This window comes from Echinops telfairi, unplaced genomic scaffold (assembly GCF_000313985.2).
Source record: "Echinops telfairi isolate 266 unplaced genomic scaffold, ASM31398v2 ScPeMD7_3;HRSCAF=10, whole genome shotgun sequence".
Classification (NCBI taxonomy): domain Eukaryota; kingdom Metazoa; phylum Chordata; class Mammalia; order Afrosoricida; family Tenrecidae; genus Echinops; species Echinops telfairi.
In genome coordinates, this window is record NW_022103899.1 from 35,539,394 (window position 1) to 35,554,562 (window position 15,169).

The following is a 15,169-nucleotide window of genomic DNA, read 5'->3' on the forward strand; positions in this document are numbered from 1 at the left end:
TGTATTTGTGTGTGTGTGACGCTTTGCTTCTCTTGGAATGTTTCCTTGATGATTCTGACTCGTTCCGGGGGGGTGGGCGGGGAGGGGAATGTATAGACCATTTCTACGGCACAGAAGAGTTATCGGTGCTTTGGATTCACTGAGGTGAATGGCAAGCTTGCTTGAAGGATAGTTCAAATCCAGTTGCTACCGAAGCACGACACAGTCAATGTCTCCCATTCTCCATCAGCTTGGTCTCGCTCATTCCCCTTCAGCCACCTTGTTGCTTCTGTGGCCCTCTGTGTCCCTGTGCGCTGTCTGTCTCGTCCGTCTGACCTTGTGTCTGTCTTGTCCAGTTCTCCCTGCAGTTTCTTCCTGTGTGTCTGTTTGTAGATGAAGGGGCTGAGGATCAAGTGGGTCCTCTGCACAGGTTCCCCAGCCACGAGCCTGCCACCAGCGGGGAGAGGCGTAGCCTCCTCGCCCCCTCCATTTCGGTGTCTGTGCCTGATGATGACCCTTACAATTCCGATGAGGAGTACTATGAGCATCCTTTGTTCAGCTCAGAATGGACTGCCTCTACTGTGCCCCCCAGTGTCCCAGCGCAGAGCGCAGAGGCCCCTTTAAGCCAGGAAAAAGGTGAACCCAGCATGGTCCCCTTTTGCTCCTCCTCCCCAGCCCGCAGCTTTGGCTCCACGCAGCTTACTGAGTGTGCCTGCATTTGCCGGTGGGAGGGGGAAGGAGCCTGCTTATTCCATGTGAAAGTGAAGTCTCGGTAGAGGTTGTGTCCATCCAAATGGGTCCACACTTACAATCTGCAAGAAACCTTCCCTGGGGCCTGTGAGCACTTGTGTCTGTCATTGCTTCTGAGAAGGAAGAGTTAAAAAAAAAGAAAAGGACACAAAATTTAATTAAAAGTGTAACTCCTCTCTGCTCCCTACGTATAAGTGTGGGAAGTGACTCCTACCCAAACAGAGAAGAGCCTTTTTGTTTTCAGCCTCCCTTGGATCTGGCCTCCAACTCCAATACAATCCCTCTTACTGTTAGTGTTGTTACTTTTTCTAACTCCTTAAAAGGGAGTCAAGCATCTCCTTAGAACAGAATGAATGTGAGGGAGCAGAATTAGTCTCTGCATCACTCAATCATAGGCAAAGACTGCAACAGCCCCCCAGGCGACCACTTCTTAGCTGGAGCAGAGCTAAACGAAGGACGTGATTCCTGACCTTCCTCATCTTGGACTCAGAAAGCCCAAGATCCTCATGGGTGATTGGCTGTGGGAAGGATAAAAGAAACTGTCATCCGGCTCACCCTAACTAATAGTCTTCCGAAGGAAAAGAGAAAAGAAGCAAAATTTTGCTTAGATAAAAGGGTCATTTTCATATTCCTGTAGTTTGCAAATATTCATGAGAAATAAACTTCTTAAAGTTTCTTTTTAAAAACAAAGATATTTAATTACTCAGATACTTAAGGGAAAATATAGTCCATAAACTAAGTTCTTATAGTAATATGGCTGTAATACAATTAAGAAAAATATGATTTTTTACTATGTATATACACATGATTTATAAAAATGTGAAACTGGAAAGCTACACACTCACAGAGATTTGGAAAATATGTAAAATAGCTTGATTAAACTTCATCCAATAAGCTATCAATGAAGCATCTATATTAAGACTCTTTTAAATCTGTGCCCAAACCTTCTAATTCCATGGCATTATAAAAGATGCCTTAATAATAGTAGCAGGTTTGAATCTGAATTTTTTAAATGCCATTACATAATTTAATTAAAAAAGGGAAAATGTCTGAGTACTAAATGTGAGATGATAGATGGAGTGGTTCTGATTTTTCCCCTCTGAGGGTTTTAATATTCCACTCAAAAGTAAATGCCTTTCTATCGATGGTATCTCTTCCTATCTATCTAGTCTCTCCCCCAGTCCCATTTAAACAATTTATAATGTTTCCTCAGAAACTTGAATTTGGAACAAACAGCTTAAAACTTCCCCTCTATCTTTGTAAGGAATCAAATGTGATTTATTTTGCCAGCGTTGGAAAGAAATGTGAAAAAATGAACAAAATAATCCATTAACTTCATAAGGGAGGGGGTCATTGTTGTTGTTGTTTTTATATTCTTAAATGCTAACATTTTCCCTGGAAATTTGCGTCTCCCCGGGGATTGTTTGGCAATTTGGTTGCCATTCCATTAAGTTTCCCTGGTGGTTAGATTCAGAATTGCAGAAATATGACTTCAGAGCTAAAGTACACGTTTTCTTTCTCGCTAAAATATTAAAGAGAATTATACGTGAACTCCATTATTGACATGTCAGAGGTTTACTTCCACCTGAAAAAAGGTCACCTTGTCCAGCATCATACACACGGAATACATTGAAGTAAAATAACTATATAGTCTTTCACCCTGGAAATAACAAATTTTATGTTAAATAGTTATGATGAACGTTATGATAAAGCTGTTAAAATAATTGATTGGATAGTATTTTGAGGCAAGGTTTTTTTGTTGCTGCTTTGTTTTCAGCTCCCAAAGACTTCTTTCGTGAAGTTTGCATGCCTTAAATAGAGCCATTAGGCATTCTGATGTAGGCTCTCCATGCTTTGAAGAAAACAGCACATATCTAACAAATTTCAAGGGATTCCCCCCAGTACATCAATGCATCTGTCTGTTTTGCAACCATCTGTTGGCCAGCAGCGCCATCTCTTACATCCAGCAAGCTTCCCACATGTGTTCCATTGACTGCCATTTCCACCAAGGGAAATACAGCAAGAAAGCCCTTTCAGCTCTCAATTTTTAAATAAACAGCTTTGTAATGAGACTTTAGAAAGTGCCATGATTCATTATACACGATAATTTTCCCACAATACATAATGGACGTTTGCTAAGAATATTAATTTCCTCTTCCAAATGGTAAATGAGAAACAAAGCACCTAAGTATCTTATGAGATCAGTATAACGGAGCTGAAAGTGTTGCTTGTATAATATTTCTGTCGTTTTGTGTATTGTTCTGTCATCATGATATCAACATCTTTTTCATCCCTAAGAAGAAGAAACGCTAGAGAGGCCGATGGCCGAGGAGGAGAACCCTGCTGCTCTTCCCGGGAAAGAGCGTGGGGCTGCTATGTCCTCAGACCAGCACAAGGGCTGCGGTGAGGGCCAAGTGGAATCTAGTGAGAAGGCCCAAGTAGCTCCTGAAGAGAGCGCCCCATCAGGGACCCCACTTGAGAAAAGTGTAAAGGTTGCAGAGGGGTCTCCGGAAGTAAAAGCCCCTTCCTCTGCCCAGGAAGGTGTGTCTTTCTGGGGACTTGCATGTATTTTGTTGCCAATGATCTTCCGAGCAGTGTATCAAGCTGATGCCTTTTCGACGCTATTTCATTGCTCGGTCTTCCCATGCTCACAAGACCACGTTTCAGGCTTCCTGGGGAGGGAGGGTGGCTTGCGCGGGTGCTGCTATATGACCGCTTGGTGTGGCAGAAACCACTGCTGCCGCTGGTTTCTGATTTTACGTTGCCAGGATACAATGCGCTTTGCAGCCAGGCTGATGGTGCTGTGCGGCCTGTTGTTGTTTTGTGTTTTTGGTTTTGTTTTGGGGGGGGTTTTTTTGGTTATTTTTTCTTTATCTTTTTGTTTTTCCTCATCTCAAACGTTTGCCAGTCACATTGCTAATACATGTGTATTTTTATTTGGGGGACGGCAATTCATACGCTTTCCTTTCCAACCGCAGCGTTGTTTGTTGACTTCAGCGTTGGCGCATAGAAGCTTGTGTGGTAGAATCACTTTTGTTTGCAACCACACTGTGCTCCCACCTTTCTACGCTTTAACGAGTGTGGGTCGGTTTCCTTTGAAGCTGGTGCTGAGGCTTCTCATGTAATTCCTCGTCCTGGCAGCCAGTCCCTTTCCATCAGCCCCATCTTCCTTTCTTGAGTTTGCATTCATCTCCCTGTATTAGAAGTCCGTGAAGTATTTCTTTTCTCTTGTTACAACGGGACACACAAGTACATACGTAATAAGGAAATGGTGATCCAGGCTGTAGCTCTTCAAGAGATGCTTGAATTTTATTATTTCTCCCAAAATCATTTCTAAATGATTGCCTTTAGTGATACGGACCACAACAAAAATACCCTTGATTTTAAAACAAGTGGAACTTTGAAATCTTTTAAATTGGTGAATAAATAAAAATGGGCCATTTCAACTTCTGAGAAGCATCCTCAGAACCATTGTGCCATTCCTAGGCAATGCTTCTCCAGGCGGTCCAGTTCCATAGAACGAGGCCGTGGAAAGGAATGTATATTAGTTATTGATTCTTTCAAAAATGTTACTCTACTCACACAACTTCCCAGTAATCATACAATTCATATTTTCTTAAGCCTATGTACAAATGAGAATTTAATGAAATTTGAACATAGGTTCAATAATGAAATAATTGACACTAATATCATTATGAGTTGATTGGTCGTCTGTCCATGACCTGCCAATTCACTTTCAGATGAAAAAACAGTAAAAGTTAGTAGAAATCAATTGTTATATATATTTAGTACTTCAAATATATTCTCTCACACCCTAATATTAAGTATTTAGTCAACAGTCTTTAATTCATCATTTTTATCTGTGAAAGGCACATGGAAATTGTTCTACTAAATTTTACATTATGTAATGTTTAGGAGAGACTGAACATAAGCCCAGAGGATAGCCCAGTGTATTTAAAAGTAAATGCTTATACAATTAGAGTACACATGAATGCACAATGGGAGTTTATTGTAACAACGCTTCACATAGATCTCAGCCCTGACATTTTCATATTGATTTTCAAGTGGGTGGCATGCTTGCATGTTCCATATTGTTTTCTTTTTACACTGCCATTCATTTATCATTTCAAAATATAATGGTAACCTTACTGCCTGAAAGCAATTGCCTATTACTTGTTTAAAAATCCACCCAATTACTTCAGGTTTGCTTACAGCCTCGAAGATGGAATCCCATGATCAGCATGAATTGAGTCCATCTACAACGGAGCCATTAGACACAAAGGCAAAGGAGGCGGAGAAGCAAAGTAAGCCTGGTGAAGATCCTAAACACGCTGCCTTAGTTTCTCAGCCAGAGACAACTGGAACATCCCCTGGTGGCAAGGATGGGCAAGAACAGGAAGAAGAGGACAGAGCACCTCCTAGTCTATGTGGACACACTCTGGATGCCGCTCCTGAAGACTTTCAACAGAAGACAGATTTGAGCTCCCCAGTGCCTGGGATAGGCTTCTTTGCAGAGTCTCCAACTCAAAAAGAGCAAAAAGACTGGTTTATCAACATGCCGACGGAAGCCAAGAGAGATGAGTGGGGCTTAGCTGCTCCAATATCGCCTGGTCCCCTAACACCAATGAAGGTAAAAGACATGCTTGAAGATCTCCCCAAATGGGAAGGGAAACAGTTTGATTCTCCCATGCCAAGTCCCTTTCAGGGTGGGCACTTCACTCTTCCTTTAGATATCTTGAAGAATCAAATGTCTGCGGAAGCATCACCCTTTGCCCCTGTCCTATTACAGCCAGATAACAAAAAATCCCTAGAAGAAGCCAGTGGCCCAGAGTCTGCCAACGATACTTCTAACGTGGAAGAGTCCCTGAAGGATAAACCCGACCAACTGGCAGAAACCCCAGCCTCAGTGGCAATTCCCTCGCCCGAAGACACACACATTCTCGTAGAAGAACGTACCACAGAGAACGTGCCAGAGGAAGAGAGGGAGGCCACAATAGAAGCGAGTGGACAGAAAAGAGGACCCTCCACCTCCAGTGGAGACAAACCGATACTTCCTGAAACAGAGCCCCAGCTCCAGCACGAAGAAAAATCTACCATCGCTGACAAAGAAGCTTTGCCGGAAGATAGCAGACCTCCACAGTCGACAGGTGATGCCACCGGCATCCTTCAGACCACCACAGAGCAGACTTCACCAAAGGAAGCACAGAAAGGCCTAGAACCCACCACAGATAGCTTACAACAAGACTTAGCCCCTTTAACTTCAGAGCAATCCGTGACAGATTCAGCCATGGCCGCTAGAGCACTGGAGGAAGCGCTGACTGAACCTTGTACACTAAGTGCAAAGGGTTCGATCCAGGAACTTTTTGACGAGAGGGTTATTGACAACGATGGTAAGATCGAAAGTGCGGGAGCTGCAGCCTCGTCCGAGCTTGACATGCCATTTTATGAAGATAAGTCGGGAATGTCCACGTACTTTGAAACGTCTGCCTTGAAAGAAGAAGTAACGAAAAGCATCCAGCCAGGCAGCGACTACTATGAACTGAGTGACACAAGAGAAAGTTCCCACGAGTCTTTTGATACTCTATCTCCCTTGCACAAAAGTGAGGATAAGGGAGCCCCTGCAGGACAAGAACCCCAGCCCCGTGTGGCAGCACAGGAAGCGGGGTACAGCACTCTCGCACAGAGTTACCCATCCGATTTGCCAGAAGAACCCAGTTCTCCCCAAGAAAGAATGTTCACTATCGACCCAAAGGTGTATGGAGAGAAGAGGGATCTCCACAGCAAGAACAAGGACGACCTGACCCTCAGCAGAAGTCTAGGCCTGGGTGGAAGGTCTGCCATAGAGCAAAGGAGCATGTCCATCAACTTGCCCATGTCTTGTCTTGATTCCATAGCCCTGGGATTTAATTTTGGTCGGGGCCATGATCTGTCTCCCCTGGCCTCTGATATCCTAACCAACACTAGTGGAAGTATGGACGAAGGAGATGATTATTTTCCGGCCACAACCCCTGCACTGGAGAAAGCCCCTTGCTTCCCAATAGAGAGTAAAGAGGAAGAAGAGCAAATCGAGGAAGAGAAAGCAACAGGCGAGGAAACTATCCAAGCGGAGACATCCTGCGAGTCACCTTTCCGCACCAAAGATTACGACAAAAATGGGACTGTCATGACCCCTGACTTGCCCGAAATGCTAGATCTGGCAGGCACCAGATCGCGATTAGCTTCTGTCAGTGCGGATGCTGAGATGGCCAGGAGGAAGTCGGTCCCCTCTGAGACTGTGATGGAGGAGAGCTGTACTGGTTTGCCCCCCGTAACTATGTCCCCCCGTGAACACCATGTCGTTGTCAAAACAGACAGTCAGCTGGAAGACCTGGGCTACTGCGTGTTCAATAAGTACACAGCCCCGCTCCCGTCACCTGTTCAAGACAGTGAGAACTTATCTGGGGAGAGCGGTTCCTTTTACGAAGGCACTGATGATAAAGCCCGGAGAGATTTGGCGACAGACCTTTCTCTGATTGAAGTCAAACTGGCAGCAGCAGGGAGAGACCAAGATGAGTTGAGTGGGGAGAAAGAAAGCTCCCCACCTACGTCGGGGCCAGGTAGGGAGTTTGATCAGGAAAGGAAAGCGAATGATAAGCTGGACACGGTGCCAGAAAAGGGTGAAGAACACGTTGATGCAAAAGAACACACCCAGGAAGCAGAAGAGGCTGGTGACAAAGTTGAAACATTTGACTTAGGAGTCACCGGTGAGCAGTCCTTGGCCGAAGAGCTGACAGGATCGCAAGATACACCTCCTCTCATGGCTGAGAAAGGAGAGGGAGGTCTAAGCTCAGTGCCAGAAGTAGCGGAGGGCGAGCCAGCCAAAAAAGATGAACCAGGAGTGGATCGGGCCGCAGAGAAGGCTGAGCAGGGTCCATTAGAGGTTCTAGTCAGCGACTTTGGACAGATGGCCGCAGGGCCAGCTGTGGATACTGGCATGGCGACAGAGTTGAAACCTGAAGAAGCACAGCCAGACCTGGTCCCTTCATCCAAAGTTCCTCAGGAGGCAGATGCCTTGACAGGTGTTGAGTCTGGCCACACGAGAGAAGGCCCCAAAGTGAGTGAGACGGAAATCAAAGAGAAGGTGGCCAAGCCGGACCTGGTCCATCAGGAGGCTGTGGACAAAGAGGAGTCCTATGAGTCTAGTGGTGAACATGAAAGCCTGACCATGGAGTCCTTGAAGCCCGACGAGGGCAAGAAGGAGACTTCCCCGGAGTCCTCTCTGACCCAAGATGAGATTGCTGTGAAGTTGTCGGTGGAAATACCTTGTGCCTCGGCCGTCTCGGAGGCTGAGAGCGCCCCGGATGAACGAGCCGAAGTCCAGATGGAATTTATTCAGCCTCCAACGGAAGAAAGCAAAGACACCCCAGATATCTCCATCACGCCCTCGGATGTCACCGAGCCCTTGCTGGAAGGGGTTGTGGCAGAACCCGTGGAGGCTCAGAGTGAGGAAGACGAGATCGAAGCCCGGGGAGAATCTGACAAGCTGCTCTTCCGCTCGGACACCCTTCAGATTACGGACCTGGGCGTCCCGGGTGTCAGGGAGGAATTCGTGGAAAGCTGCCCCGGGGAGCACAAAGGCGTCATCGAGTCCGTGGTAACCATTGAGGATGACTTCATCACCGTCGTGCAAACCACCACTGACGAAGGGGAGTCTGGTTCCCACAGCGTCCGCTTTGCAGCCCTGGAGCAGCCCGAGGCCGACAGGCGACCGTGCCCTCCTGGCGAGGAGCCCGAAGGAGAAGAGGCAGCCGAAGCCCAGGCAGAACCCAAGGAGGGCTCCCCAGACGCCCCAGCCTCCCCCGAGAGAGAAGTCGCCCTGACAGACTATAGGACAGAGACTTACGACGATTACAGAGATGAGACCACCATCGAGGACTCCATCCTGGATGCTGACAGCCTCTGGGTGGACGCTCCAGGTGTGCATTCTTTCTTTTTCCGTTTCCTACTCTCAGATAAAGCCCCATAGCCACGTCGGGAACCATACTTCCTTCCCTAAGTAGTCTCCTCCTTTCACAACGCCCCTTAGTGTCTTTACTCTGCCTTTTGTAAACTCTACCAGCGCTCTTGCACACTTGTTACTAATGCCTTTGTCATTGTTGTCGTTTGCCATGGTTTGCTTTGATCCGCAGATGATGATCGGAGCATCATGACAGAACAGTTAGAAACTATTCCTAAAGAGGAGAAAGCTGACCCGGAAGCTCGGAGATCTTCTCTTGAGAAACATAGAAAAGAAAAGCCTTTTAAAACCGGGCGAGGCAGAATTTCCACTCCTGAAAGAAAAATAGCTAAAAAGGAGCCTAGCACAGTCTCCAGGGATGAAGTGAGAAGGAAAAAAGGTTCATTTAATAATCACTTCTCTTTTAAATGTGTTTTTCTTAAGTAAGTCGTTAATGTTCTTCTGTAGAAGAAACTGCCTAACCGCGGTAATTATTTATGACATTTCTTTCGGGTTTGCTCCAAGTGTTTCTCTTTTCCTGATGGTGTGCTTCTTTTGTGTTTTCTTATTCGTAGCGGTTTATAAGAAGGCTGAACTTGCTAAAAAAACAGAAGTTCAGGCCCACTCTCCCTCCAGGAAATTCATTTTAAAACCTGCTATCAAATATACTAGACCAACTCATCTCTCCTGTGTTAAGCGGAAAACCACAGGTGACTGTTCACTTCTGCAATGTGGCTGGCAAACATAGACCTTTTTTTTGTTCCTTCTTTTTTAATGTCATTGCCCTAGAAGCTTCTTCAGTTTTGTTTGTGTTTTCCCCAAGAATCTCAGTAGTCATGAACGATGTTGCCGTTAAGTGCCTTGTATCATTACCCCCTCCCTTTGCAGAAGAGCCCATGCTCATCTATCTCTTTGTCACGTTCAACCTTAACCCGTGTGTGATTGTGTCTCGGCATTGTGTCTGAGTGTCACGTTATGAGGATTCCCGTTTTCATTCTGTGTGTTTGGTAAGACGGTGGTGATGAGTTTATGTGTGGTATGCATTCTCATTATTTTGCTTTTTCTCCTTCCTCATGCTTAAACCCACACATACCCCTCCCATTTTTTTAACATGGTTACTGCCAAATCTGTTACTGATGTTGATGAATTTCTTTAAAATCTCCTAGAATGCACAGTGATTTGGTGATTGAAAATGGAAAAAGCAAAATACGGGTAAAAGTGTGGTTTCCAAAATAACTTTTCTCTAAATGAAAATCAACAGAGAAAAAAATGAAATTGCCTGCTAATCTCACCAGATTGTATGCCTCTATCCAAAATTAGTGGAGCATTCCATCTATATTCCTACATCTTTTAGTTTACACTTTATCTTGAGGTTTTCTTAAACGTGTTGGATCAAAACTGTCAAAATTCTCTACATAAGTCAGTATAAAATTCTAAGATAAAACTCCTTCTCCCTGAATATCTTAGATCCCACATTGTTGTTTCTATCTGTCTTCTCGAACTATACTAATTTTTTAACTTGATTCCTAGATTTGAGTGCAAAGTATCTACTTGATATGTATTATGATATTACTAAGGGGCAGACATGTCAAGGACATAATAAGATCTTGACTTGCTAATTCAGAAATTGACTTAATTTGCATTATAAATCTTAAGTGCTTCTATATGCATCTTGGAATGGTTTTAAAGGTAAAGAGCAGCCGTCACCTCTGATAACCAGAGAAAGAACATGAAGGTCATTGACGGACTTTATGAGAGCCACTAGCATTGTTTTGTGCTTGTGTTCATTTAGGACTAAACTCCTGTGCTGTCTTTCAAGACCTGGTTTCTAAGGCAGGGTTTGAAAGTGAAAGGTTAAAGACAAACCTTAAAGATAGAGGCTCAGTTGGGGGGGGAGGGCTCCTCTAAATTAGGAAGCAGCGAGGGTTTAACACTGCATCGCTCAGTCTTGTATTATGTCTTCTTGAGTTCATTTGCCCAGGTTTTTAACATCACTGAGCTTGATAGTTGCCTTCTACTTAGATTAGACAAACGCTTGGGCCGGCAGAAGAATATTTTAACTTGTGCATGAAAGTCCTACGTACCACATGAAAGGCCTGACAGATGCCCTCGGGTTTGTGGGATTTCCGAGGAAATTCCAAATGGTTTAATGTAATGACTACATAACATTGATATTTAAGTGACTCATTTTAATAGTTTTAAAAAGCCAATCGTTAAGGAAATTCAGAGTTTGGGACTAATTAGCATTTTCCCTTATTCTACTCAAAGAGTGAGGGAGCCCTGGGGGTGTGTCATGGCTCCACGTTGGGCTGCTAGCCTCAAGCTCCAGAGTTCAGAACCACCCGCTGCTCCGCTGCTCCCTGGGAGGAAAATGGGGCTTTCTACTCCCTGGAACAGTTGCAGTCTTGGAAACTTACAGGCGCAGTTCTACCCCGTCCTGTAGGGTCACGATGAGTTGGCATCAACTCAATGGCAGTGAGTGTTTTGTTTTGTTTTGTTTTGTAAAAGATTAAGAAACCTCTACACATACAAAGAGAAAAACATAAACAAAGGAGTCATGGATTTAAAGAAAACTAGGAGGGCATCTTTGCCCTCTTTCTTTAATGAATCAGCTCTAGACTTTGTGAATAATCTCCCTAGTCAAACCTACATAGCAAATAGCATGTTGTAGAGAGTGAATGTTTGGGGTTAGAGTAGCACATGGTATAAGCATCTATTTTGAATCTCATTCAGGATTTTCAGGATAAGTATTTTCTCTCTTATGGTAGCTCTGTGGTTAAAGTATTCAGCTGTTAAGTACAAGATTAATGTTTTGTAAATGTGGCCATCTGCTCCAGTCAAGAACGCAGCCTTGAAAACCCTACAGGCAATTAATTCTACCCTGTCTGATTAATAAGCCCTGGTGGCACAGTGGTTCTGAGTTTGACTGCTAATCACAGGTAAGCCGTTTGAAACCACCCGTCTCTCCACAAGAGAGAAAGTAGGCTTTCTACTTTCGCAAAGAGTTGCAGTCTCAGAAACTCATCGGACTGGGTTAAACTGCTCCTGTGGCTGTCCAAGACTATCTTAGGAGCCCTGGTGGTCTAGTGATTACATATTAGGCTGCAATCTGCTTGGTCAGCAGTTTGAAACCACCAGCAATTCCACGGGAGAAAGACTAGGCTTTCTACTCCCATAAACAGTTACAGTTTTGGAAACCCACAGGGGGAAGCTATGAGTCAGCATTGACTGGATAGCAGGGGATCTGCTTTGGGTTTTCTAAAGTCACCAGGCGTCAGAGTTGAGTACCTTGTCTTAACGAGGTCTACCTGTGAGTTGAAATCTACGGGGTGGCAATAGAGAAGTGGGATAAACACATAGGCTTGAATATTCTAAGTACAATTTCTTTTATTCAAAATACAATACAGGCAGTTCTCAAAACCACAAAGGGCTGTTTTAAATTAAGACAGATAGTTAAGTCAAGTCAGAGACAATTCATCAACAGAAGATATGCTACAGATAATGGAGTTCAAACTCCAACCAGCAGCAAGAGAAACAACAGTAACAGATGCGGTGACGGTTTCATCCAGGATGTGCATGCGGAAGACATGTTCTGTATTTCCGAGCTCAGAATCCCTCTTGTTTGCTCTCCCTGACAAACTCTTTTTCTTCCCTCGGCTAGTCATGTGGTGCCTTTTTACGTCAAATAATTGTGTCATTTCTGTTCCGAAATGAAGGGGTGCAGAGGGAATGGAGTTGACTGGCATCTTAGAACACAGAATGCAAAAGCATCTGCCGGTACACAATGGCTTTCGGAAGGGGCAGAGGGCTTGGAGTCCCTGCGGACACTCTTCTGTGTGGTGTCAGAGCTACAAACCAATCCGTCCTCTCTCCCTTAATTCCGCAGCTTGTGCCCTGCTGTTCTGTGAGCGCCTTCCCTTCCATCAGATCTGTCCTCCTGGGCAGCGATTCAAATGTAGCGTGGTGGCCATAGGACATCATTGGAGGCGCTTTGACTCTGCTTGAGCAGAGTGGTGTTCTCCACATGCTACTGTTATAAGGGTGTCTTCAGTTAGTAAATCTCAGTCTCCAAATAAGAAAAGGTTTGCCTTTCATTTGCAATTGAATATCTCAAAGGTACTGAGGGGTGCATGATGTAGCCTGTAACCTCTAAGTTTAGGGGATTTTCTTGTGTCTTTTCTTTTCAACAGCAGCAGCTGGGGAACCAGCTCCGGCTCCTGGTGTCTGGAAGCAAGGCAGGGACAAAGCATCTGTGAGTAGAGTGAATTTCTCCTGTGTCTTCCTTTGCAGTTCCTTTCTGTGTTGTTTGCAAACTTAACTTGAGGGATAATTTTGGTTAAATGGGTTTGATTTGGTTTGCAGTTACCATTTAGATGCAAAATATTTTAGGCTTTAAAATTTTTTTTTTAATTTAATTTTTAAAAGAAACATTTGTGTGAATTTTGTTCAGCAATAAACACAGTTCTACACCCTAAAATATTCCTACACATTATTTTAATGACTATATGCTATTTCATTTTATTTATTTGCAAAGATTTATCTATGATTGGACTTCTAATTTTTTGTGTCATTTTAACAATTTTACTCTAAAAGTCTTTGTGACTAAACCTCAGAGTGCATTCCTATACACTACCTTAGGGTGGTTTCTCAGTGGTGAAATTATTTTTTGTGAAAGAATGTCCATGTTTAACATTTTTGTCCCATGTGCCAAATAGCCCTGCTGCCCCTTATAATTTCTCCAATTCTATCTGAGAGCTGTCTGTGTTCATTATTATTTAACTACTTTATATTTCTTTTGTTCATTTATTGTTATGTTTTTTATCATATTTTCATTTGACAAGACCCAGACAACAATATCAAGTATTCTTACTCAGTTATGATTGACAGAAAATTTTAGATCCTAACATTAATTATAAAAATACAACAGATTTAATTATGTTAATCAGTAGCTTATCTCCAGGTTCTGAGTCTCAGCCATCGAGTATCTGTAAATTCCTTGTTTTTTCTCATTTGCTCTTCCAAAAAGTGATGTTAAACTTCTACTTTTTATTCATGGTCATAAGTAGTGTTTGATTTCCTGTGACAACCAGGTCTTTCATTTTGTCTTGAATCTGACGGGTTCACATTAATCAAAGAAAGTGGTTAATTCTATGTGAGTGTTTTCTGGCAGACTCCTGACCACAGTCTGTATCTTCCTTTGCTAAATGTCGGGCTTTCTCTCGAGTGTGATGTGGTTTCATTTCCATCGCTTTACCTGTTTCTAACGAAGCAGTAACACGTTCTAGCGGGAGGAGCAAGGCTAGAAACAGACAATGTCAAAATCCTGAACATAACCATAGGGAACATTTACATCCTTTGCTTTAATTTTCTAAAATTAAGGAATTAAAAGATTCCGTATCATATGAGTTATGAAAAGGAACTATTAGAACTCTATAAAATAGTGCTTGCTTCGGCAACATATCCTATAGCTCTATAAAACAGTATATACTGCCACATAGTCTTTGCTGGATTGTGATAGTGGTAACTATTTTTACAACAACTATTTGAAAGATGAAAGTCCTCAACCACAGTTATAAAAAGTATGACTGATCTTTTCCCTTTTAGGAAAGAATTTTTAAGTAGACATGGAAAATGCTGAGGAAATTTCCAATTCTCTTTATCTTTGAGTAAATCAACAAAGTCATCTTTTAATGCTTACATTTATAACAAAAATCATTTACACAAAACCAGCTTGTTTCTCTTGTCTATACCTACATACTCTTTGTGAGGAAGAGCTATTTCATCAGTATTCTTTTAGTCCCTCGCATATTAGACTCTCCTCTTTCTTCCTAGGACTTCATCTTCTTCCTCGATGGTTCTTCGAACCCATGGTTAATTCTTTATTAATTTATCTCTGCTATTTGGTACTGATCTAAATTATGAACCTGATCTTCTCACATTCCTTTATTTGTGTTTGACTGGTAGGTTTTATTTGTTTTGCTTTATGCTTATGTGACATTGATAATTGTCTTCTACAATTTGAGGCCATCTATTACTCCATTTTACCCCCTAAGCCACACTTTTGATTTTCAGCCTTTTGTGGATGAGATCAATCAAAATAGATTGACTTGTGTTGACCCAATAACACTTCCCACTCACGACTCTGAGGCTCTAAAACAAGGAAGCAGAGGTGCCACCTGTGATTGCTTCTGATTGTGCTGAAGCTGCAGTGCAGGTTAAAACCTGAGAGGAGATCTCAGTTTCAACTGCTATTTTTGTGGCAGCCAAATTATATTAATTATTTAATGATAAGAAATCTTCTGAACGTTGTCATACTTGCCTGTGTTTTTAACAGAGTTCCCTATGAGACACATGCCTTGCAGCATAGCTTGCTCTAGAATGCCATATATCCAACCCACTTACTAGTAGACAGTTTATTCGGGAGTGAACAAGACCTACAAATTAAGTCATGTGATTTTCATGGGT

At 43.2% G+C, this 15,169-nt stretch overlaps 1 protein-coding gene across 34 annotated transcripts in view; it reads left to right on the forward strand.

Moving 5' to 3' along the window:
- The window catches only part of MAP2 (microtubule associated protein 2), a 241,754-nt gene that overhangs the window by 188,637 nt on the left and 37,948 nt on the right, over positions 1-15,169 (forward strand). For 11 of the 34 annotated variants that reach the window (XM_045297150.1, XM_045297171.1, XM_045297162.1 and 8 more), the window contains 5 exons: positions 3,028-3,270; positions 4,932-8,684; positions 8,898-9,104; positions 9,280-9,414; positions 12,892-12,956. In XM_045297150.1, the coding sequence (XP_045153085.1) occupies positions 3,028-3,270; positions 4,932-8,684; positions 8,898-9,104; positions 9,280-9,414; positions 12,892-12,956 (4,403 nt within the window). The remainder of the gene's footprint in view (positions 1-3,027; positions 3,271-4,931; positions 8,685-8,897; positions 9,105-9,279; positions 9,415-12,891; positions 12,957-15,169) is intronic. The other 23 variants (XM_045297195.1, XM_045297219.1, XM_045297301.1 and 20 more) reach the window with 14 other exon arrangements.